The sequence below is a fragment of the Magnolia sinica genome, chromosome 12 (assembly GCF_029962835.1).
Source record: "Magnolia sinica isolate HGM2019 chromosome 12, MsV1, whole genome shotgun sequence".
NCBI lineage: Eukaryota > Viridiplantae > Streptophyta > Magnoliopsida > Magnoliales > Magnoliaceae > Magnolia > Magnolia sinica.
In genome coordinates, this window is record NC_080584.1 from 23858830 (window position 1) to 23885362 (window position 26533).

A 26533-nucleotide genomic window follows, 5' to 3' on the forward strand; every position below is an offset into this window, starting at 1 on the left:
CATAAGATTCAACATATACCCTCATTCGACATCAAGTAATAAGATGTGGAGATGTTTTTGTTGCGACTCGGGATTGAAGATGGATTTCATTGTTTGTTGTAGATAAAAGTCAGGACATCTCAAAGCGAGATTTACTTGTAGGCAATCACAGAAAGATGGCCATATGGCCCATACCCTGAAGTCCAGGTGGTTGTACATCCTTATTTGGCCTATTGTTGCCATTGATATAGCAGCTACCATCTTCTGATTGCACAGCATTTCGGGATATACAACATGCGTGTAATGACCCAAAAAATGTGATCCCCAAACACAAATATTACACATGTTGAATATGTTTGGGTCTGCTCTCTCTCTCTCTCTCTCTCTCTCTCTATGTATTCCATGAAAAGTATGTCATATTGGCATTCCTCTTTTATATTATGGAGAAGAAAATTTGGATTTCCTAGATAAGTTGTAACATAAGAGAAGAAAAATGAAAGAAAGAGATATTGGTTTACTACGTACTCGTTTATGCACATTGTTATTACTTTTGCAGAAACTAAATTCAATTGTTTTAATTGAAATTTTACATATTGAACTCATATACAATAGATATACACATATGTGGCCATGCGCCTTCTTTTAATCCGTCTTATGAGTTGAAATTGTATTGAAGTGACTTTCTCATTGTCATTCTTCTTTCTTCTCTTTATCTCTCCACCCTCCCTTTGTTGGTGTGCTTGTTTCTTTGACCATGTATTTAAGGTGCGAAAATAAACTGAGCTTCTTAACAATAGAAAGTGGAGAGAGAGGCATTTGGGGCAACACGAGAAGTGTTGTGTTAGTTCAAAAGACCAACTTGTGTCCACGTGCACACACACACACACACACATTTACTCGAGAGAAATATATAATGCTCCATAGGGTACATAAATAACATTCGCACATACCATTATGTGTTTTCCTCCACTCCCCCTCTAGCTGGAGCATGGATTTTGATCATGCCCAGCTTGGAACCCATGCAAAGAAGATGCAGATTGGGCCATAACTGCCCCTCAAACACACCATAACTCCCCCTCAAACACAAATGATGGGATACAAGTTTTCAATAGCTTCTTGGCTTTAGATTGTGTTTGCCCATTGAACCTTCATCTCAAATAGAAAGCCAACTAAACTTGCCAACTGTTGAGTCACTAAACCACCATTCATATGCAAAATCCTCTCAATGACACACGTGTAGCATTGCACAGCAAGTGAGTGAACTACACTCACAATGGTTGAGAGGGAGACTGCACCGACAACAACATGTGAAGATGTGTAATATTGCACAACATGTGAGGGAACTACCCCCACGGCTAATAACAAATGGCTAAACGATGAATGGAAAAGGAAAGCACCAGTGCTTGATTGCTTGCAGAATTGCTCTATGTCAAGTTGGGTTGAGCATTACGTCAAACAGTTTGCATTCGCTGTACCTCAATGCACGGAAGTAGAACACCAACTACACAGTCACCATCCTCAACATGAAGCCACAACTCATTTCATAGCCTCACAACATCAGGTCATAAAGACAATGAAATTTTAGTTCCTCACAAAGGAAAAAAACAAAAAAATCAAAGTGCTCCCCAATCTCGAGAATCCTTTCCTGCATTAGGCACCGATCTATTTTTTTCATCTAATTAGATTGAGGTTTCGAATCCCTCCTCACCCACAACCGGCCCAAAAGGGAAGGAATGAAGATTCTTTGAATAGAATGAACGACCATAACAGATATTGGCTCAATATGAAGGAAATTATGTGGAAGCTTTACAAAATTATTATGAAGCTATGCAACCAGAAATTGATCCACATTTTCTTCCTGAAATGGGTTGGTTTGGTATTATTCTAGATATGGTAAAGTCATTCTATTAGATCTAATGTACTTATTCGATCTAATAAGTACCTTGTGTCAAAATTGAGAAATTCTATGGCTCGCCACAATTACTATTAGCAAACATATTAATAACGAGGAACACATTTATGCTTTGCTATGCTACAAATACTTGTATTTGCTCTGCTATTTTGCCTATTTAGTCTTGGATATTATATTGTATTTAGATCTTATGCGTGTGTGTAAATAGGTAAGGTATGTACGGATATATGCAAGATATATGCAAATAGATAGGATCTTCATTCTTTATTCAGCTCAATCTTGCTCCCAAATCTAGAGGAAATTTCATGATTCTTGTTTCTAGTGATTTCTAATGACCTAATTCATGTGACAAATCTCCACAAAAAAAAAAAAAAAAAACCAAGTACCATGCATGTATTTAAGGAAAAATGTGATCCTTGAAGTATCACAGATGGGTGAATATGTTTTGGTCTCTTCTTCCATGAAAGGTACATTGTAGGAGTATTCCTCTTTTATATTATGGAGAAGAAAAGTTGCATTTCCTTAGTAAGCCGTAACATAGGAGAAGAAAAATGAAAGAAAGATTAGCTTACTACGTAATTGTTAATGTGTATTGTTACTTATGCAGATACAAAATTCAACTGTTTCAATTGAAATTTTTTACATAATGAACTCATGTACAGTGGAAGGTGGCCATGCACCTTCGTTTTATGAATTGAAATTGTATAAACTTGATTTTTTTTCATTTTTCATTTTTTTTATTTTTTATTTTTCATTTTTTCGGGCTTTTGTTTCTGTGACCAAATTTTTGACCATGCATTTAAGGATAAAATTTAATTAAAATGAGCTTCTCCCTACCTTTTTTCCATACATCGTTTTACGAACTTCCATGGACTTGATGGTCCACCAGGCCCATTGCTAGTATGAATAATATCGTGGTGTTTATGTATGGTCTTGTAGAAGCCTGCATATACTTTCAATTTTTTTTTTTTGTAGGTTACTGTCAGCAAGTTGATGAGAATCTGTCGTAAAATATTTCAAGTCCAAGATAAATAAAAACATCTTTTACACTACAGTGGAATTGGGTTTGTGAGAAAGCAAAGAGGAATCAAAGAGGAAGCTAAAAGGGTTGAAGAGGAACAAAATGATTTCATGATGGAAGTGGAAAAAAAAAAGCCTTAAAGAGCCCTGTTTGGTAGACACTTAAAAGTAAGTTCATCTCATTTTAGTTAACAGGGCTGTTAAATAAAATGAGATGAATTCATTTTTAGGAGTCTACCAAACAGGGCTGAAAAGATCGTAGTATTTCTCAAGGACTTTATAGACACTAAACCTTCCTCTTTTCTTTATAGAAGTAGGAAAAAAAAAAAAATGATAGGCTGCACCCATCTCTTTTTATTTCAATCCTCAGAATATGCACTTTTATCCTTAGAATTCAAAATCATCAACATGATATTTGCTTTGCACAAGCCACATTTATCACTCATTGTAATAAAAGCATGGGGCATGTGGCCTCACAGGGTAGTGTTGGAATGATGACTTAATAGTAATATCTCTAAAAACACTCCCAACTTCAGAATTACACATGTAGAAACTTGCACAACAGTATAATCTCAGATAAGATTTCTCTACCTCAGGATTCAACATGTAGAGTAACTGATTCATGTTGTAATAGATGTTCGAGATGGCAATAGTGGCAATAGATCAAGAGGCATGTAGTGATTTGTGGGATAGGTAGGCCTCTGCCTCCTACTTGAAGGTCTCCTTCCATGTGATACAGTGGATCGGCAATGAACCGGCAATGGGACATGATGAAGAGGATGATGGGCCATGGTTGGCAGGGTTTAGGGTCATCCGAAGGGCATGCTTTGAGTTCTTAAAAAGCTTGATTTCAATATCCAATCTAACTAGAAGTTGGGATGCGATCATAGACCACATCGTATACATGCATCTTAATGCAAAATATCCATCAAATCCTAAATTCACAGTAAATAGGGAAATCCCTTCGCCATGTACTGCTTGGAGGTAGAATGATCCTCATAAAGGCAGCCATTTCTAACATGCTTTACATTACGCGCCCTTATTTCATTGTCTAAAAAGTGTTCTTAGCTGGTCAGAAAAAATAAAATAAATTTGTAGAGAGTTCTTGTTGAGAGACTTGACAGATGGCCATAAGTTCTTCCTAATGGAGTGAAGTTTGTGCGCCTAATAGCTAAGCGGAGCTAGCATTAAAATTTTAAATGCATGAATGAGGCTCTTCTAGGGAAGTGGTTGTTATGGAGACAGATTCATCATGGAAGAGGGTTAATTCTTGTAATTATTGGGTGCATGTGGGAGGTTGGTTTACCAAGGATTCTTCCATATAACTATCTCTAGAATTATTGAGCCAATCAGAGAGATTGTGTTTAAATTGGGAATAGATTTACATTCGTTTTGGGAGGATGCCTAGTGCTTTGAGGATCCCCTTACTTTTATTGTATTTTTTTTTTTTTAAATTCTTTTTGGGGTAAGTGTTGTGGTCGACAGAGAAGTTGCCATTTCAGGTTGCTTCTCCTTTGTGGGGTCCAGTCAAGGTATTATGTAATAGTATCAGCCAGCTTGTTGGGCAATACAATGCAGGTTGCATTGGCTGGTATGGTCTTGTAATGGCCTTTTTTGGGGGAAACATCTCAAAAATGATTGGTAATATTCTTGAAAATGAGAGGATTCCAAATATTTAGTCTTTTTTGGTTTTAGACAAGTATTTTATAGTGCAATGGGCCATTCTTTGGTAAGAATGCTTTAAGGAATTCCTCCTCTTACAATGCAAACCATTCCATTCCAAGCGGCCCCACCCCCCCCCCCCCCCCAAAACAAACAAAAAAAAAACATGGAACTGTTTTGATGGTTGTGCATGAATAAACATGGAACTGGTTGTGCACACCCTTGCTGTAGGTTTGTAGGAACTGTTTTGATGAGGAATTCGTTGATTTGCAACATCATCTTCAGAGCTCATCCCTGTTAGAGCTTGAAAGGGACTCATGGGCATGGAAGATAGAGATGTGAATGTGATTTTATGTTAGATCTTTCGACAAGGTGATTCATACTCCTTATCCATGTGAGGTTTGTGTCCCGACATATCATATTGCTTCACACAGAGTCATTGCTTTTGGTTGGCTTGTGGACAGGAATAAAGTTCTCATGGTCGACAATCTTCGGGAAAAGCAAATGAACATTACGAATGTGTGAATCAGGTGCCTTAGGGATGATGAGTCAACAAACCATTTGTTTCTGCATTGCAGTTTTGCCAAAGTTAGTTTGGGGCCTTCTAACTAGGTGCCTCTCTCAGTTTGAATTGTGCTTCCGGCTCGCGCTCCCCTCCTACTTCCTATTTGTTTATACCATTTTGAAAAACAGACGCTACCTCACCCTCATGCCCAAACTTGTTGTCACTTTGCTTCACAACTAGTGCCATTATAATGTGGGGCAGATTCTTCAATCTATTTCAATTTAGTTGGGCGATGCCTTCCTCTGTTGGTCCTTTTTTCTTCGCACGGATGTTGTCTTGGTCTTAAAGGAGAATTTTGTGGAGTCTCTCTTTTTTGTTGGCTTGTGTTCTATTTGGGTTTTGGAAGCCGGGAATGTGGTGTGTTGGGAAAGAAAGGAGTTTCAAGAGGGCATGTTGACATGATTAAGGATATGTATGAGGGAGCAGTTACAAATGTGAGGACCACTAGTGGAGAGACAAGTGATTTCTCAATTACTTCAGGCTTGTCCTAGAGGTCGACATCCTGCCTATGCCTTTTTGCACGGGTTATAGACGAGATAGCAAGGCATTTGCAGGAAGGGATCTGATGGTGGTGTATGTTGTTATATAGTTTTGATTTACAAGACATGGGAGGGCATAAACACAAAGCTAGTTTTGCAGAGGGATGCTATAGAATCTAAGTCCGACTAAAACATAGTTATGGAGTGCAATTTTGGTAATAATAGGAGTGGAAACTAGGAATTTATTAATAGAGACAAAAGTTTCCCAAGATGACCACTTCCAATACCTCGGGTCAATAATTCGTGAGTGGGAAGATTGAAAAGGATGTTGCCCATAGAATTCAAGTGGGGTAGAAGAAATGGAGATGTGCCTTTGGGGTTCTCTGTGACTGTCGTGTGCACTCAAATTGAAAAGGGAAATTTTATATGATAGCCATAAGACTAGCCATGCTTTATGGGACAAAATGTTGGGTATTCATAGGATGAGTGTAGCTGAAATGAGGATGCTAAGATGGATTAGCGGCAGTATGAGGAATGATAGAATTAGAAGTGAATGCATTCAAAGGGGATTAGGAGTAGCACTAATAGGTAATAAGATGAGAGAATAATGAGTGAGTTGGTGCAAGTTGAAGGCTGTAAAAGGGCTAGGGGAAGACTCAAAAGGACATGGATGGAGGTAGTAAGAAGACTTGATAACCTATGGTCTAACTAAAGGTATGACCCTTGATAGAGTGGAATGGTAGAACATGATTTGTGTTAGCCATCCCCAAGTAATTGGGATGGCGCTTAGATGGTGATGACGACGACGATGATGATGAAGCCGTGAATGTAGCTTGGATGAGGTGTTGAGGAAGGCCAATTTAAATGTGGTTGCCTGGCATTGGTGCTCAAGCATTATGTCTTGTCCCCCATTTTATTTAATTCCTATTGGTCTGCTCTTGTTTAGTTTTGCAGGGTGATTATTTCTTGCCTTCATCCTTCTCTTTTAATGAAGTTCTGTTTCCTTTCTAATAATAATAATTATTATTATAAAAAAATCCTCCTAACAACAGTACATGTATCCTCCCCTTTTCTACTCCTGTATTTAATACTAACTTTCTCCATTGGGCTTGTATCTTCCACGAATCTCCACCACCCTTAACTCGTTAATACACACCCATCTCTAGAACTAATTGCAGGGAAAAAAAATGTCCAAATGTTATTAGCGTTATATATTGTAGAGATAACCACCAATTTATATAATTATAGAATCATACGCGTAATTAGGATTAAATAAAATGAAATGGTGGTGGAGATTCGTGCTTTTTTTTCCAACGCTTGCATTTCATCCATCATAGCCTTAGTTCAGTCAGGATTACTCATAGCTTCCTTCAAGTTACGCGGGGTGAGGATATGGAAGCAGCAAAAGACTGGCATGAAGGTGAAAGCTGGTATTATGAAATAAAATTGCTAATAGGATGCTTAGTGCGGGAGCGTGGAGGCTTGCGCAAGGCAATAAGAAGATCATCATCGAGAGGTAAAGAGTTTATACTTGAGCCACCGGTAGAAGTAAATGAGAGTAAGGGTGGCTGAGCAATGGAAGATTTAGTCCGTCGATGGTACATAAGGATGGGCTTGGAGGCAAACGGAGTGGGAACATCATCAAGACGAGATGAGAAGGGGTATGGAGGCAGATTGCACATGCTCCCTGACTCGGAAGAGGATAACTATGTAAAGATCTCCCTTCATTAGAGAAGTACGCAATGTCTTCAAAGAATGTCACATTGGCGAATACATACCTCTTATCGGTCCGAGGGTACATAACATTTGTACTGCTTTTGGGATCGAGAGTATCCTAAGAATACACACTTTGTGGCTCGTGGACTCAACTTGTCATTAGTGTCATCGAGAATTTGAACAAAGCATGTACATACAAAAAAACTTTAGTGGGTAAAGGGAAGGATTTATAGTGTGAATGCAAAATTTCAAATGAAGACCTGTGAGACAATATTCAAGATTGAATGCGATTAATTAGAAAAACAACGGTAAGCAAAGGATCATCCCAAAAACATTTAGGAAAACTCATACCAAGTAAGAGGGCATGGGTTACTTAAAAAAGATGACAGTTCTTTTGCTCAAGCTCAGCCACCCCGTTTTGTTGAGGGGTTCATGGACATGAAGTGTGAGACAAGATATCATGGTCCTCCAATAAAGATAGGAAGGCATGCGACAAGTACTTGCACCCATTTTCAGAGTGTAGAACTTTGATAGGACATTGAAATTAGGTAACCACCTCGTTGTAAAAGATTCCAAACATATCAAACACCTCATGTTTAGACTTTAGAAGATACACCAATGTCATTTGAGTACAATCATCAATAAATATAACAAAATATTTATAGCCAAAAAGAGATAAAAGGGCGGGACCCCAAACATCAGAGTGGACTAGCTCAAAAAGGTCTAGGTTTCCTGTCAGATGAACTAGGAGGAAAGACAATCCAGTGATGTTTGGAGAACTCACAAGTCTCATAGCATAAAGGTTTAAATACATAAATGGAAGGAAATAAAACCTTTAATTTAGACAAAGATGAGTGCCCTAAGCGGCAATGCCTCCTAGACACGGATTCCCTATCTAAGGATAAGGCACTGGTTCTTATCACAAGAGCATCACATAGGAAGTAAATGTTGTCGCATTCATGGCCCCCACCAATCATTCTCTTCATTTGGAGGTCCTGAAAAACACAATGAGAGTGAATGAATATTACTGAACAATTCAATGATTTCATGATAAGGGAACTAATAGATAATAGATTGAGGGGAAAGGTAGGAACATGTAGAATCAACGACAAATGTGGGGAGGAAGAAAGCTTGATGGTACCAGTTCCAGATACAAGGGTTTGGTTCCCATCTGCAACAGTGACAAAATGTGACTGATCAGAAGGAATGTAAGAATTAAACAGGTGAGGCTTACCGATCATGTGAGAGGTGGCTCCAAAGTCAATGACCTAGGATGAAAGAGAAGAGGACACATGAAGAGTAGTACCTGACTGGACTACAACGGCCCCAGAAACGTCAAGATTCACGAACATGGAGTTGAATAACAGCACCATAGATCTCTTGGGAGATGAGAACAATATCACCTGAAGGAGACTTCCCTTGAGGTTCTCCAAGTGTAGGCTGCAAAGCTGAATTAACATTAGAAGGTGCACTACTAGCCAAAGATGCATTCGCCCAGGAAGGACGACCCATAAGTTTCTAATAACGATCAATAGAATGGTTTATACCCCACAATGTGTGCAATTGCGAGATGCATCATGGCTGTGTCCACGTCCACTTCATCCACGGTAGCTACCACGATCGATGCACGGCTCCGGCCTTGATTGCTATAAACAAAGTCACGGCCACACATAGGTGCTCTAGATGATGATTGAAAGGAGACCGGTCACTAGCTGCATATGCAGAGTTATCAAATGATAGCAAGGTTGATGTGGTTGAGGTAGCAACACATTGGACCATAGCATAAATCGCTATCAATGGAGGAAGAGGATCCATCACAACTATTTGCTCATGAACACTTTCATATTCAAAGTTAAGGCCGGAAAGGAATTGCATGCTTCGAGTTTCTTCTCGTGTTTGCGAATAATATATTTGCTCTCAGACGAAAGAGGATGATAGAGATCCAACTCATCCCTCATACCTCGAAGGGCAGAAAAGTACTCCTTTAGAGATCGAGAATCTTGTTGGAACCGGCTGATATCGGAAATCAATTTAAAAATTCTTGATAAATTCATTGCTTCCGAATACATGTCATGCATGGTATTCATATCGTTTTTGTATAGGATAGAAACGTAACAGAGTTATTGACAGAAGGATCCGTATTGTTGAGTAACCAAACCATGACCTAGTAGTTCTTCTCGGTCCAGGTTTTGTAATGTCCATCTGTAGGGTCTGTAGCATCATCTAATATGTAGGTGAGTCTATCTCTTCCTCCCCAAAGTAAGTTCATAGACTGAGCCCATTGCAAATAATTATTACCATCCCACTTGACTATGGTAATCAACAAGGGGTGCGAATCCAAAGAACACGCACCCGATTCGGAAGAGATTTTATCATCCATATGGTCCACATGAACTAAACTGGAACAACAAGACACTTAATGGAGAATAACAGAGAATAAGGGCAGTTACCAGGTTTATACGACAGAAAAGAGGGAAAACTAAAAAAAAAAAAACTAGCAGGAAACATCACAAAAAGGTTAGCATAGACACAACACATTGCTAGAAAATGAAAAAGGAACACAACACGTATACACCAGACTTGTGGTGTATGTCTAGAGTTCCTAAGGTGGCAAAAATGGTGGAGCCGCACCTCAAAAGTGTTCGGAAAACACCAAAAATCTCTTCCCCTGATTAAAAAACTCCCATGAATCCCTTCATACAGTAAAACCGACTAACCCTAGGGAGAAAGCCCCAAAATTTTTTACCGATTTAGGATAAATCACAAAAAATTGAAGATTTAAGGATTTTCCGCCGGACTTGAAAAATGGCCCAAACATGCCTCAAATTAGCCCAAAAAACTTAGCAAAAATTATGATAATTCCTCTAAAATCAAGCTCCATATGATCATGTTCTTTCCGATGCAAAACTGTCAGTACCGTATATACACTTGCTGACATCAGCAATCCCCATGTGAGGTCCCAGTGCTCTGATACCAAGTAGAGGAGTGAATATTCTAGGTAGAAGATGAATGGAATGTGTGTGTGTGTGAGAGAGAGAGAGAGAGAGAGAGAGAGAGAGAGAGAGAGAGGCCCCAAACACACCCTTTTTATTCTAATACAAGTTACAATAAGGTACACCCTGATCCATAGCTCAAGTGGTAGACTGAGTGAAAGATGCCTCATTTCAACACCGAGGTCTTGGCATCGATTCCCTAGTGGGGGTGGCTAACAGTGAAGTGTGAACTGACAGTGAGTGTACTAACAAGCTAACCAAAAATAATAATAATAAAAAAATAAAAAATAAAAAAAGTTACAATAAGGTACTCCGCAGGAGCACCAAACCCAGCAAACATGCACACACAAAAACGTACATAAGAGGAACATATAAAAGAACATCATCTACATCATCCCTTATAATTCTCTGTATAGATTCCTTACAAAAGTGGCGTGTTTAGAGGCATCTCAAAGTTGTGGTGATGCTGCCTGTAGGTGGTCAGTTCCCTTATGTAATTCCTTTCAAATGTCTAGTGTATCTTAGTTGCTCCCAATCTCCTTCGCAAGGAAAATCTCTTTGTAAGACTTTTAAGTCTTTTCAGGATTGAATTGGAATTAAATAGGAATATGGACAATGCTAAATTCTTCTAAATGGCTTTGATTCGTTACTTGGATTCTAAATGATAAATATCTTCACTTGCATGTGTGATGTGGCCAGTTTTTTTTGAAATCTCTCCACAATCAGGTCTTATAATGAAATGGATTGTCTGCCTATCTCCCAATGGAAGCCCAGGAGAGGAAATTAAAAGATATCCCTTTGTAACCCTCATTTGATATTCTGCAAGCATTTCTTCTGATGATGTTCCCACCATTGAGCTCATCCGTAAGTTAACCTGAAGTGTGGAGTGCTTCAAAGCATGTTCACAGCCATCTTAGGCATGGTTCAAACTATCAGTGGATACGATTCATATCGGCTGTTATGTATCATGTATCGAGGCTTCCTTGATCACAATGGCCAATATGATAAATATTGGGTATTGCAGGTGTCAAATATGAAATTTAAAGGTCCTTGATTGATGGTTCTTTTATTTGTATTGCATTCCTTGTAATGGTATTTCTGCAAGTGTGGTCTCTCATTTATTTGGCATCGCATGCCTCGTAACGGTATTTCTGTAAATGTTGTCTCTCTTCTATTCGTATTGTGTGCCTAATAACTGTATTTCTGGGAGCATGGTCTCAGCGTTTTGTTTCGATCCTTTTTTATTTTTATTTTTTGGACTTCTGTTTTTCATCTTTTACCTCAGGGGAAGGGGTGCACACGCACACACATACATGTATATATATGTATATGTATGTATACATACACATACATGTGTGTGTGCACGTGTGCGTGCACGCGTGCATGCACGTTTGTCTTCTGAATTCCACTAAAATAAGCTCTGAGCTCAAAATTTTGCTTATTTTGAGTAACATTCTATTATGTTTAACTTGCATCCCGTTCTTTCTTCTTCTTTTTTTCTCCTTTTTGTTCTTTCACTCATACTTATAGCTAGCTGAAGCAAGACTCAGGGTCTGGTCCAAAGCCAGACAGAAAGGAAAACCAAAAATAATACAACAATGCTAGCCCCACCCTCCTAAATCATCTAAGATAGCAGATTTTTAGGTCTCATTGAGATGCCCCTTCTTTACTAAGTGCATAAGCTACCTCATTGGTTTCTCTTCCGACGTGCTGGAAGTAGATACGATTGCCTCTTTGTAGATTCGTAGCTTCACTAATCATCCTAGAGAGCCTCCACGGACCTTGACCATTCAACACCCATCTGATAACATTTTTTTGGATCCCCTTCAACAACAAAATGCCTCTGTTGCTGCCAACACAATCACCTGAAGCATCACTGCTACTTCCGCATAGGAGTCTTGGACCCCTATTGGACCTAAGAATTCAATAAGCCTCTTGCTCTCATGGTTAGATATGCATCCTCCAATCCTAAAAAACAACCATCAAAATTAGCCTTGAAATATCCGGCCACAGGAGGTATCCATCAGGCACTTGCTCTTTACTCGACTAAATGCCACTTAACAGCTTCACCCTAATCGCTTTTGAGGAGAACATGTGAGGTAGTCCGTACACTAATATCAAATGTATATATTTATGCAGTCAAGATTAGATCTATACAAATAGGCTATTAATTTGATTAATATTATATTTATCATATATAAACTAATATTAGTAGTTTGATTCATCTATCTATTGTGGTCCACGGTATGGACTATAGAATTTATAAACTCATATATTTGTACCTTTGTATGCTTACAAATTTGGAGAGAGAGAGAGAGAGAGAGAGAGAGAGAGAGAGAGAGAGAGAGAGGTGTTCAATAGGACAATTATCTAGGGCAAATGTTTTCACTAGAATTGTGGTGCAAATTACCTCTATCGGCCTCACTATGATGTGGTGGTGATATCCACTTTGACCATCATTCACTCTCCCTTATGATTATCTAAGGGACTGAAAATTAGGCCAATCCACTACGTAGATGGCCCACAACAATGCCTGCCATTAATTTGCATTGGCCCCACTCAAGTTTCATAATTGCTTGATTATGAGGTGTGCCATCATCTAGGGTAGATGATGCATATCAATGGATTGGATGACATATATGCAACACGGTGAGCCCTCTATGAGAATGAAGGGTAAAAGTCCCCTCTAAAGTTTTTCCTATGGTGTGTCCGACGTAGGGGTGTACACTAACCGAGCTAGCTTGGTTAGCTAACTTGACTCGACTCGAAAAAGCTTGATTCGACTCGGTTCGAAGCTGAGTTCGAGCCAAGTTGAGCTGATTTTTTGAGCTCGAAAATGAGTTCGAACCGAGTTCGAGTTGGCCCCAGCTCGACTCGACTTGGATCAAACCCAACTCGAATCGAACTTGGATCAAACCAGTTCGGTGACTCGGTTGCTTTGATATTGATGTTGCTCACCAAGTGTTTGATGAAATGACTCAACGAAGTGTGGTTGGTGGCAAGGAAGGTATGTATATGAAACAAATACCCTTTTTTTCCTCGATTTTTTACGTTGCTTAGAAGGTGTTTGATAAAATACCTATAAAACCACTGCTGCTGTTTTACATACAGTGAGATTTTGAAGGTGCAGTCCATGTGTTTGTGAAAATGCTGCACAGGCGAACTTGGCTTGATCTTGGCTCGAACTCGGCTCAAACTGGCCCGAGCTGCTGACCAAACCGAGCCAAGCTGTCCAGTTAGGCTCGAGGACCAAGCCGAGCTGAGTTCGAGTTGGGGTCAACTAGTGGTCGAGCCGAGTCGAGCTGAGGCCAACTCGACTCAATTCGACTCGGTGTACACCCCTGGTTTGATGTAAGTCATGGATTAACCTGATTTTTGGGCCTATGGCTAAACATGGGAGGGTGCGCGTGATGGTTGGAGTGGATGTCATCAACACGTCAAGGTGGGGCCCATAAAGGTGTTGCACTGGATAATTTCATGACGCGCGTGCAGAGAGAGAGAGAGAGAGAGAGAGAGAGAGAGAGAGAGAGAGAGGATCACTTGAGTATGGAAATCCTAACCATCCCATCCACGGCTTAAGGATGGACTGGATCATTGGATCAGTGTGATTTTTACATGGTAGCCCATGAAATGTGTTTTGGACTTAATAGAAGGTTCAAATTGAACGATTTGACTGTCCAAATGACCCAATGCAACTAGGAGCAATGTGACTTAAAGTGCTCCAAGAGCACTGGAGCATTTCTCATATACATACGTATGTGCATTGTTCGGAGTATTCCTGATATTATCGAAATATCCTAGATATTATCCGTATCTCTAGCTCGGTGATACCACAAAGACTAGTAGTGATATCGATAACACTGATAGTCTCAGAAATTCTAGGTATCGAGGATGTATTGCCAAGTATTGCCAATATTTTCGATTGTGTAAATTCACGCGTCGCTTGTATTGCAAATGTATCAATATCACCAATATTTCCAACTATGTATATTTCAGGTGGCACTTGTATCGCCAATGTATCAACGACGTTTCGATTATATTGCCAATGTATTGATCTCGCCAAAAATATGCTTATAAAAAAAAAAAAAATTCCATCTCAAAAGTTTTATGGGCGCATGGTTGTATGCAATGTTTAAATTATTGACTATAATATCGATCATATTGCAATATTATTGTTATTGCAACATGGACAATATTGAGACTACAATCTTTCGTTTCCTTTCTAGATATCGACGATGATGCAGGACATGAAAATTATATATGATACGCAAGATTTCAGGCTTTAGATCACACTAATTTTAAAACAATCACAAAAAATTTCACATCCCACATAAAAGTCAAGCATTCAACAAGGGGAATCTATGCGGGTCCAAGCCTACACATGTTAGGGCTGGATCAATTAAAAATTATAGACTAAACAATGCTCAAAGGAGAGTAAATACATCCACACATGCAAAGTATTACTTCCCAATCTAAGGGATTCATATGTTTCAAATCGGGAAAACCTAGGGTTTGCAAAAGTGGAATAGGACTTGGGATTTAGGATTATATAAGGTTAGGGTTAGGGATATAAGCCGAAAAAGGAGTGAAATAGAAGAGAGAAACAAACCCAAAATGATCCACACATATAGACAGTGGCCCGTGCTTGACGCACGTGCGTGGGATCCTGCCGGCACGTGTGTGGGGCCCACGAATTTGAAATCAGCCAGCTAGGTGTTGGTCCGGCCAGGGGAGGTCCACATTCACGCCAAGTTTCACGCCAATCGGATGTCTGGTTCGTGCACGGTGCTCCACTGAAGTTTCAACCCTTCTGAAGGGCTAGATTTTGGAAACCTGTTGTAGGGGAAAGATTAGCTGCAAACGTGGGTGGATTTGATGAGGGGATGACTGTATGAAATGGGGAATATATATGGTAGGAGGTGGGAGTGATTTGGGATAGATGTGGCTTTGCACCACGGTAGTTAGCCCTTCGAAGAAGGGAGGGTTTCACACCCAATTAGGCTTCAAAACTCAAAGAGGAGTAGGAAAATGCAGAAATTTTATTTAATATTCAATGAGAAAAAAGACTATAAGGGGTGCCTATTTATAATAAAATCCTATACCCCAAAACTCGCGCCATGTGCGCAACCTATTACTTGGAGACGAATTAATAAAAAAATAACAACTAATCAAAGAAATCTAAACCGTCCATGATATTCCTAATAACAATAATAAGCAAAACTCAAAGTACTAAATCGTTTACAATAGTGGGCCACGATTATGAGAACCTATGGTGGGATTCACATGACGATCGGGTCCAGTCCAAGGAACCAAAACGCAGTCCTCTAACTAGGGGGTCCTCCCTGGACATCGTCATCGATCCAGATCGATGGTGGGGCCCTCCTCCTCGCGTACGTGCGTAGGGAGGGGGGCGTGCATGTGCGCGAGATGTCCCCATTAGACGATTTCTTGGCAAAATATCTTGTGTTGTTAATATTCTGAAATGTCGATGGATGTTTGGATGAAAGGTTGGATGGTTGGATGGATAGATGTGATGGATGGGATGGTTGGATTGGTTTCTTACGACAACACATGGTTTTAGTCTCCCATTCAAGGGAAGCTTATTATGTACGAATTTTTTTTTGCAAATTTTTTTTTTTTTTTTTTTAATTACTAAATATGCAAATATGTGTATTTTAGCATCTTTTGAAGTTTCACTGGAAAATTCCACCGTTTTCCCCATGTTCCCCAAATGTTTTCCCGCATTTCTGGTTATCGGTAATATTGATATCATTTCCGTATCCCTGGCTAGTGAAACTTGTAGCAATACCGATACTTCGAACACTGCATACATTTATATATACATTTGTATATATGTATGTAATGTCCACACACAACTAGCAAATGTCTAGCTAGTTGGCGTGTGGGGCCCATTTGGATGACATCTCACTTGTTCAGCAAGGTTGTCCCATCATGAAAATGGGAGGCCCAAAAATCAGGCTGAGCCAACTATCAGGTGGGGCACACCACAAAAAACAATTAACAACCACCCAAAAACTCCACATTCACGTGGGCATCCCATTTTCATAGTTGGATCGACTTGATTTCTGGGCACCCCATTTTCATGGTGGGAAAACCTTGCTGGACAGGCGAGATGCCATGCAAATACCATGGTGGGCCCCACATGGGCTCAGTGGAAAAGTTAAACTAAGCACTCAACACAAAATATAGGGCTGCCAAGGGGTAGGGTACTGGTAGACCAAGTAAGGGAATTGGATTCAGGTCTTCTCCTGTTAAGATATGAGTACTGTATATGAGGTATTCACTGAGGTCCTGTCATGTCTGATTTTGAGCATGAATTAGGATTTGGGATATGGGGTTTGGATCCTGAATCGGTTCCTGACTTCGGTTCATGTCCAGATCTTGGTTCTGTTCCATACTAGAAACATGCATTTTTGTTGCTTTTCTAAATGTTTAATTTTTTTAATTTTTATTTTAACAATAGACGCAATTAAATAAAAGTTGAAGCTCCCAAAAAATAAAAATCATATATTGTGCTAACCGACCTGATTGATTTCTAATTGAATTCAAATATGTGGACTCGAATTCGACCTGATTAGTAATCGGGCCCAAAATCTGGATTGAAACCTGATTAAGTCCAGTTGGGTACTTAAGATATTACCGATATAAGTAGTCATTGATAGCATTTTTCAGTGAAACTATGTGTGCGTGCGTGCGTGCGCTGCGCGTGCGCTCTGTGTGTGTGTGTGTGTGTGTGTGTGTGTGTGTGTGTGTGTGTGTGTGTGATATTTTTGCATTGTTTAGGGGGAAACTATGTGCTGTCAGTCGTATGTGATGCAATTATTAAAAAAATGACGCTATGCAAATGTCGTCCAATACAAGTGATAAAACACAAACAATACGACCAAGTTGCCACAAGGAGTGTTGTTGACTTGTTTTGCTTAGTTTGATTGGTATCTTCTTATGAGTATTGGCATCACAAGGTAGACTAAAAGGTGTTAGAACTTAGAAGTACTAGGATGTTATGGAGCAAACTTCCCACAAATAAAAGGGATAGAATGTGGTTGATAAGTTTCTGCATTTGGTGGAACAATAGAAAGCAATCAAGGAAAGGCCCAGACTGAATAGAGAACGAGTATTAAGAGCTTGATAGGTAAGCAATAGAACAAAATGATAGGTGAATGATTAAAAGTCACTTCCATGATTGAAAGATACAAAGAAAATGATAGGTGAAGTAGCGAAGATTAATCGAGAGAAACCAATTTCATTAGGTTCTCTATGTGGAAAATACAAGAGGTAAATATTCACTAAACATCACAAATATCATGAGACATCGCAGGTATTGTGATACATCGACATGTGTCGAGTGTCGACAATATTAATCTCATCGATAGATTGGATTTTTCATATTCCAAGATGGCATAGTATCGCTGACCAGCAATACTGAAAATATTGGCCGATATCGTCATTAGATTGAACACTTGTTCTAAATATTGCCAGAAATTGATCCTTCGAGATGGTTTGGTGCATAACTAGCTTAATTGCCTTAGCTTTTAGTTTTGATTTTTTACAATGTTTGAATGGTTTTGAAATATTATTTGCTTCCATTTGAATGACCATATACGCATAATCATGGTTTGATTCAATTGAGTGATCTCGAATTCTGATTTGATACCTTTTAATGGTTTTGTAGAAAATTTAAATAGTTTAAGTGGAATGATATTTTTTTCAGGGAAAATTTTTGAGGAATGTGACTTTCAGGAACTTCTAAGCAACTACAATACTCAGTAATGTTAAAACTAGTTATATTAGCTTGTGTTGAGATTAGTTATTGAGCTAAAACTGATAAAAACATCAGCATGGATCTTTATGCACCATGTATGATATAAAACACATTGAAATGAAGAAAATTTGCTCTTGGAGCCTCCAGCCGTGTCCCTAGACATTGCCTATTGCCTTGGAATGTCCTGGGACTCTTGCGCCTTGAGTGCGTCTATAACCTTTCGTGGAGCTACAGGCCCTAACTCATGATCTAAATGCTGAGCGCTGTAGCAGGAGCCTGTAATCCTAACTTGGGCGCTAAGGTGGTGGATGGATGGTTGCCTCTGCCCAACTGGGTAGAGTCTAATCCGTGTTACTGACTTGCCAGGTCAAAGTTGGGCAGCCAAATCACGTTACATGGGTGAAGGCTTGAACATCTTTTTCTTTGAGAGGGACCATGTCAGACAGGCTTCACAGTTTTGCTGGTCCTGAGAAATATTCAACACCCAAATTTGCTACTTTGCAGGTGAGCATGTGGTAGGCTGATGTTTTTAATTTTCTACAATGACCATGTGATATTAGTTGTTGTATTCAACTTCTGCTCCCCCTTCGCAGCCAAGTCTATAAAGTAGATCTTCTCACCAAAGCACTCGCTTGACTCAAAAAGGGAGCGTCCTGTCTTTTTGATGGACAAGCAGTCAATTCAATAGTGTTTATGGAATGTTGACTCAAAAAGGGCCTCTTAGATCTCTATGCTTCAGCTTGAGGGGGAATGTGAAAGACATTCTTGTACAGCTCACTTGCCTATCATCTTTTTCGTGGAGTTCGTCATTTATTGCCAGATGTGAGATGACCACAAGTATCTTTTTTATAGTGGTCTTACCATTAAGGGGACATTTTTTTCTCAGCACACACATACATGGTGTCTTACGAACCTGGTACTGGAAGACTAAGGTTTTTTAGTATTTTGTATCAGGTGTATCTTGTTTTAGCTTTAATTGGAGTATGGCAGTCACATTCTGTAGGAAAATTATATTTCCTGTCTGATATGGTGACGTGCAATTTTGCAGATTGAATATCCTGAAATTGAAGACCTAGCGAAGCCGTGACATTGGTTTATGTCATCCTTTGAGCAGGTAATATGATTTTGTTATTGCAAATTCAATTCTATGGACTTATGTTCCCACCATGCCATGTTGGGGATAAAGTAGTCTGGCTGGCCCAGCCCAGCTTGTGTCCAACCCTGCTTTGGTCTGGTTTTGTTCAGTATTCTTGAGTCTCAATAGCTAATTGGGTAGGGCCTGGGTTTGAATAATGCCTGACATTACCACCCAGGTTGCCCGGACTTATCTAATGCTATCAGGATGCCATGTGGATATCTAGCTAGCTGTGCTGGTCTTCAGCCTAGATTCTTTATTAGTGGGCCAGGCTGGCGAGGACTCAGGTATTTAGCTTATGGGATAGGCTTGGACAGGCCTCAGCTGGCCACCCCGGCCATTTATCCCAGTGCCAAATAATTGGCTGACTGCACACTCATTTAGCAAGTCATGGCATTGCCTGTGAACCAACAGTGTAAACTCATGCTAATGTGTTTATCACAGAGGATAGAGATACCGGGATCTTCTGTTTGCTGCCGAGCATTTCTATGTCGCATGTTCCATTTCAATTGTAGACCATACTTGTTCATGAGTCTATGTATTTACTTCCAAGTTCTTCTCATGCTGGGATGCAGATTCCGAAATGTTCATGGTCTGTCTAAATTCTTTCACATTGGGATCGAGATTCTAAAATGTTCAGTCTGTCTAATCTCATCTTCACTCTCATAAGAAATAGCGCAGGTTATATGAAATACTAAAATTTAAATCCTACCCCTCTCGTCATGTGCCAAATATGGCATGATGTTCAACATTTGGGCTGTTTTCATCAGGCGGGCCCCACACTCTTATCTTCCGTGGTAAAAGTCCAGTTATGTGGGCATTGCATGGAATTGGACAGTTAAAAAAGATTGATCAATGGTCCCCATTTGACATTCACACGCTGCCCTCCTGGATTGGTGTAGTTCAGGCTAAGATAGCACATAAACAGTGAGGCCCACCTGAACTGCTGCTTGGATCTCACATAAAAGTGCGGGGACAATACTTGAAACTCTTCTCCCATCTGAAGTCTGTTGATTGATGCCTTAAATCTGTAAATCAACAGGCCTGTCGATGGCAGCTCAACGCCGTCGAGCAGACTTAGATGCCATCGAAGGCTGCTCAATGCCATTGGAAAAATCCGGAAAATCCATGTTTTATCACTGAAACGTTTTGGTGTTTAGTTCGATGACATTGAAGATGTTCGATGCCATCGACAGTATGTCGATGCCATCAAAGTGCCATCAAACGATCGCACAGAATTATGCAAAGCCGCGTAAGTGCGGGATTTGTTTCGTATTTCGATTGTGATTATCGTAAAGGCTATATATATGGGTGTAATCGGGAATAGGGTGTATCTCAGGGCTTTCGAATTCGTTCCAAAGGGTTTCAAGGGCTTGTAAGGGAGATTCGAGGCTTGTTCGAATTGGGTAATCTCTCTCTTGTAATTTTCTGCTTTCATAGTGCATTGCCGTCGCTTTATGCTATGGTTTTTTGCCTGCAAGGGTTTTTCCACGTTAAATTCGGAGTGTTTGTGATTGAACTTGCTTGTGTGCTTGCGCGGTCCCCCAACAAAGCCTTAGCACCAGCATACTCTTATTGTATGTTTTGGATTTAGTTGATTTGCAATTACAAAATGTGTTATTTCTGAGTGGGGATACATGGGCTTAATCGACAGGTGCAGTTGTATTTCAAAACCAAACTGCCTGAACCCCAAAACCCCCAGGAAGCACCTACACTGGCTGCCAATGAGACATCAGCTCCTGGGGTTCCTCCCAGGCCATTGCCTCCACCACGTCCACCACCACAAGGACTGCCATCCAGTGCCCCTGTTGTGAATCCCTCTAGAGGCCCGCCAACTCCGATGCCTAGTTCTGCTCTGTCTATGGGTGGCCCGTCACCACCTCTCCTGTCAATTACAAATGGCCCTCCGCATCCCATGCCTCTTGGAGGCCTTCCACCCGCCACCCCCACCACTTGGGAGCAGTGCTAACTGCTATGGTGAATTTTACACCTGCCCCTCAGATGGGTTGTCCACCGTTGATGCTGCCACCACAAGGTTTTCCAAGCCTGCAAATTCAGGGCCAAGGTATGAAACCATCCCCACCACCTCCTGACATGGCCCATCAGATTCTAAGGCCGCCAGCATCATTTGTAAGCATCTCATCAATTTTTCTGGGAAGCCATTTGCTGACAGTAGCTATCAAAGCTTGCTAGAGATCCACATGAATGTCAGTAATTTTGCAATTGCTAGTTGAGATGTTTGTAGATATTAGTTTTGATTATCAATATTAAGTTTGCCATTCTGTGTTTGCTAACTTCTCAGTTTTAAAGATGCAATGCAACTAATTGCAAAATAATGTTGTTACCTGAAGTTAGAAACTATGTGTGACCATTTGTTCATCATCAGCTGTTGTTCTAGAGGAATGATTAGTGTATTTTTTCTGCACTCTTCTCCCACATGTGGCCATGCATCAATTTGTGTGATCGAGGTAGATCATTAGGCAGGTTCACCATGCAGATAGCCTAGGAACTAGGTTGTTCTGATATTTTTTCTTTTTCTTCGATAGGTAGGTTGTTCTGTTCTTCAGCTGGGCCAAACATGTGAAGTGATTCGACAGTCAAGAGAAATTAACCAAGGTTAGCATTCAGCCTCCATGTATCCAAGATCAGATCATCCTGATTTTTGTGACAACGATCTACATGGTGGGGCCCACTTGATGAGCACATCACATGTTGCTCGTGTGCCATGTTGCTGCATGAGAGGCAGGTACTACAAGGATCAATAGGGTGCACTTGGCATTGCATTCAGCATTCCTCGATGTTCCATGCTATTAACGATGAATAATTTAATAAGAGCCTGGAACAAATGCTTCAAACGATTATAAATCATGCATTTGATGAGATTCAGCCAAATCTTTGTTGGTTGATGCTTGTTCACCACCTTTCATTAAAAATGGTGGCAACTCATCCATGATGCAAATTGCATGATGCAGGTCAATTCAAGGTATTCCGTAACGGTAACGGTGGCCATAACGGCCACCACTGTTACCTTTACGATACAAGCTGTAATGGCTGTTACGACCCCCATAACGGTCATTACGGTCTCTCTCTCTTTTTTATTATTATTATTATTATTATTATTGAGCAAAAAAAAAAAAAAAAAACCGAAAAACCTATATTGGTTCCGTAATGGATGGTTACATCCTCTACCACCTAATGGGTCGTTATGGAGGCTGTAATGGCCTTTACAGCTCTTTTTCTTTTTTGCCCATGACCCCGTAACGTGTTACGGCTGCCGCTGTTACATTAATGTGACGGACGTTACAGCACACCATAGGTCAATTGCATATTAAAAAAGAAAAGAAAAGAAAAGAAAAAAAAAGGTCCATTAAGACATTCTAGGCCTACTGTGGATGGAGCAAAGACCGATAAGTATGCTGATTAGATGATCCTAAGGGCCTGTTTGGTTGCTAATAAAAAGAGTTCATCTCATTTTATTTAATCATCACTATGTATAAGAAATCATTTTATTTTTAATTTTTTGCTAGGGATTAAAAATACTAGGGTGTAGTGGAGAGAAGGGAAGAGAGTAAATACATACCAGTAAGCAATAAAAAATACTAATGTTCTACCTCTTCTTCATCTTCTTCTCCTTCGTCACCAAAGAGAGTGAGAGAAACCGATTGAGTTAGAGATTCACATATTCAAAGAGAAAGATTGATGGAGAGATTGGTGGAGGTTGAGAGACTCAAAAGAGAGGGATGGGTAGGAGGATGGGAGGGTGCGGGCGGGTAAAATTGATAAGCACAGTTTTTTATTCTGAAAATTCCCTTCTTCAAATATCTTAATTACGCTATATCTAAACAAATTTTGAAGGACACACCCATCTCTAGAACTAATTGCAGGGAAAAAATGTTCACATGCTATTAGCATTGTATATTGTAGAGATAACCACCAATTTATATAATTATAGAATCACACACCTAATTAGGATTAAATAAAATGAGATGAAGTCATTTTAAAGTGGCAACCAAACGGACCCGAAGCATCTGAAATCAACTGCTGAATCTGGACAGGTGACCATCTCTTTTTCAACTGTATGTTTGATTCTCATTAGAAGGCTGTTAGGATTGTCCGGTCACTATATTTTCAAGGTTGTTCCATCCACAGGGGCCCTGCAATTGGATATTTTAGATTTAAATGTGATGGCAGTGGGGTTGAGTTGCTACCATTGACTAAATAGTGATGAATGCACAACATGGTGGAACAGATTTGACCTGGTATATTTTCTTTGGTTAGTGAACTGTACATGTGGGGCCCATTGTTTTGTGATCCACAACATTCCTCTGGTTGGGCCCATCAATGAATATTCAACATCGCCCAAATCCATTGGACGATTCTAGCCACCGACAGATTATTTCCTATTGAATGAAAACTGTCTGCTGCTAATTTGCAGGCACAAGTCAGAAGGTTGGGATTCCTCCTCTCCGGAGGATTTTGCCGTATGGCCCATCCACCATGAGGAACATTTGCTGTGGATCACTGAATAATGGGCCCCAAGCATATGATTCTAAAAATAAAAAATAAAAAATAAAAAATAAAAAAAGGAGAAGAAAAGAAAAGACAAGGCAGCAGCTTGTTTGGCAGCATCTTCCGCACTTTCTTTTAAGGTGATACCTCACTTGTTGTTTAGCTGTTGTTGTTGCATGTTTGTTTGTTCTTAGAATTTTCTTGTCATGTATTCCCTAGAGAAATTTCTCAATATTGTGAGTGGAGGAATACTCAGCTCCAGGTGAAGGTGATGACCGCATGGTGTCCGGCCATTCAATTTTGACCGCAGGAGTACTGTTGCATATGAACTGTTAATATTTTCTAGTGTCCATTTTTTTTTCATTATACAGGTGGTGGTCCGCACAATCCCTCATCAGCCTGGATTTCTTCTAAGGTATGTCACAATTACATGTCCAATGCTTAGATCCTGCACACTTTCCATAGTTTGAAAACCTGAAAACTAAACCTAACCCGAATTGGAAATGGTATGTATTATTTAATTTAATTAATTAATTAATTAATTAATTATTATTTTAAATTTAACCCACACACGCACACACCACCACACACTCACACCGTAGTGGGATTTCACCACCCATGGGTACTCGAACCCTCAACCAGGTGTTGAAACTCCTAAGAGTCTACCACCGGAGTAAGAGTAAGGACCCATGTATTATTTATTATTTAATATTGTTAATACTAGAATAGTAGTGGACCTGAGATTGGTGCCTACCTAAGCCAAATTTGAAATGGTATGTATTATTTAGTAGTTTGGCAGAGTATGATGCTTGAGATGCAGGCAGTTGGAAATTGTACACGTGGCATAAAATTGTGAAACCTATGGTTGCTAATTCACACTCCCAAAATCAAATTGGGTGAGAAATCCTAACCTCTTAAACACTTAAAATAAGACAACTAGATATTTTCATTTTTTTAGAACTGTCCAACAAGGTATTCCGTATCCATTACAATATGGTCGTAAAGGCCAATACATATAGGTAAGGGCCATGACCATTGCGTGATATGGGGGTGAAACGATGCAGTTGGTTTTTTGGGACCGTATAACGGTGGGAAAATGGCCACCTTTTTTCTATTTAAATTCATTTTTCTTCTCATTTTTTCACTTTTCTCATTTCAAAAACTCTCGAAGATCATACTACAGCAAATTTCGACTACTCTTACTATAGTTTAGGATTAAAACCATAGATTGAAGCGATTTGAGCAAATAGAAGCTCCAAAGGCTATTTTTTCAAAAAAATTCAAAAAGTTGTATTTATTTATTTATTTTTCCTGATTTCTAGTTCTAATGCTTGATTATGATGTGTAGACATTAGATGCGTATAACCATGTTAATAAATTCAGCAGACAGTCTGATACAACACTCTCGCTAAAGGGTGGACTGTTATGCTACCATAAACATATTCAAAATAAAAATAAATAAATGCATATTTGGAATATTTAAATATTATGGATTTTAAGATATTTTTCTACATTTTTCAGGCAAAAATAAAATAAAATCAGCCGGGGGTCGTAACGGTCACTACCCGTATCGGTAATGGTGGTGACCGTTAGGGCCACCATTACTGATGTGAAATACCTTGCCGTCCAATAAATGTGCACCAATCTGATAGTTAGATGAATTGATAAGTGTAATGTTTGTATTTATGATACAGCTAAACTGTTACCCACAATTTGGATCGTTCAATTTGAATTACCAGTATACCACATGCAATTTGTAAGTAATTCCTAAGTGCCTGCTTATCATCCATCCCCCCCCCCCCCCCTGCCAAAATATCATAGTTCTCCTCATATAGTGAAAGACAAGCTTTGATTTCTGCACCGTGGGTCTTAGGAGTTAAGAGGACCTGGTCATTGCATCGAACAACTGTGGTTCATTGCTTCTTGCTACTGTATTCGTGGCCATTGTTTAGAGTGCCATATTGATTATTATCGCCAATATTTGAAAAAATATTGCTGACTAAGGGAAATATCGGAAAGAAGGATAGATTTTTCTCAGTGAAATCTCTTTATCTGCGGCGGACAGTCTAGTATGGCTCCTGGACAAAGAAGGATAGATTTTTCTCAGTGAAATCAGTATGCGGCGGACAGTCTAGCATGGCGTCTGGACACAAAAGGAAAATTCTCAGTGAAATCTCTTTATAGTCATTTAGCCAGCAGCCCTCCTCCAATCGAAGGGACTTCGTTATATCATGGCTGGAAATACCAAGTCCCCCCCACAATTGCGGTTTTCGGATGGTTGGCAAGGATAGGGTACTCACAGTTGATAATCTGAGAAAGAGGGGTATGATCAGCACTAACATCTGTTTATGCTGCATGGCTAAAGAAGAAACGGTGGATCAGCTCTTTATCGATTGCCAGTTCACATATCAGATTTGGATCGCAATTCTAGCCCGCTTTAAGGTCCCCTGGACCTTTCCAGAGTCAGCTAATGGCCTTCTTCAAGCCTGGCATGGAGTGAGGTGTGGGAAGCATAGATCAAAGCTATGGAGAATGTCCCTTCTGGTCGTTTAGTGGACCGTGTGGGAAGAAAGGAACGGAAGATGCTTTAATGACACTTCTAAATCAGTCGAGGCTACGATTCTTAGGGTGACTCATCTATTAGTCGAATGGGCTTCTTCAACCGATAAATTTCGGGATTGTAACTTACTCTTTTTAGGAGATTAGCTGGTCGGCTATCTCAGCAGACCAGCTTCATCTTTCTCTGTTTTCTCCTTTTTTTAAATAAAATTATCTTGTTA

The 26533-nt window shown here is 39.8% G+C and overlaps 1 protein-coding gene across 7 annotated transcripts; it reads left to right on the forward strand.

Annotated features, from left to right (window-relative positions):
- Positions 1-17509: 17509 nt before the first annotated feature.
- LOC131221119 (uncharacterized) lies at positions 17510-26533 on the forward strand. 7 transcript variants are annotated; one of them, XR_009158992.1, is made up of 6 exons: positions 17510-18613; positions 18703-18931; positions 19064-19223; positions 21791-21990; positions 24125-24168; positions 25819-26533. XR_009158992.1 is itself a non-coding variant. In XM_058216245.1 (4 exons), exons 1-4 carry the CDS (start codon positions 21219-21221, stop codon positions 25861-25863), a joined length of 315 nt encoding a protein of 104 aa, XP_058072228.1. In that variant the 5' UTR covers positions 21016-21218; the 3' UTR covers positions 25864-26533. The 7 variants fall into 7 exon arrangements, 1 of the variants encoding a protein (XP_058072228.1); XR_009158990.1 differs by having other exon boundaries at positions 18703-19223; XR_009158993.1 differs by having other exon boundaries at positions 18703-19223; positions 21791-21860.

Coding starts and splice junctions, on each gene's coding strand:
- LOC131221119 (XM_058216245.1), top strand. CDS start 21,219: ATGGTGAATTTTACACCTGCCCCTCAGATGGGTTGTCCACCGTTGATG. Junction 21,375..21,790: donor TAAGGCCGCCAGCATCATTT/GTAAGCATCTCA, acceptor TTTCTTCGATAG/GTAGGTTGTTCTGTTCTTCA. Junction 24,169..25,818: donor CAGCCTGGATTTCTTCTAAG/GTATGTCACAAT, acceptor TGCGGCGGACAG/TCTAGTATGGCTCCTGGACA.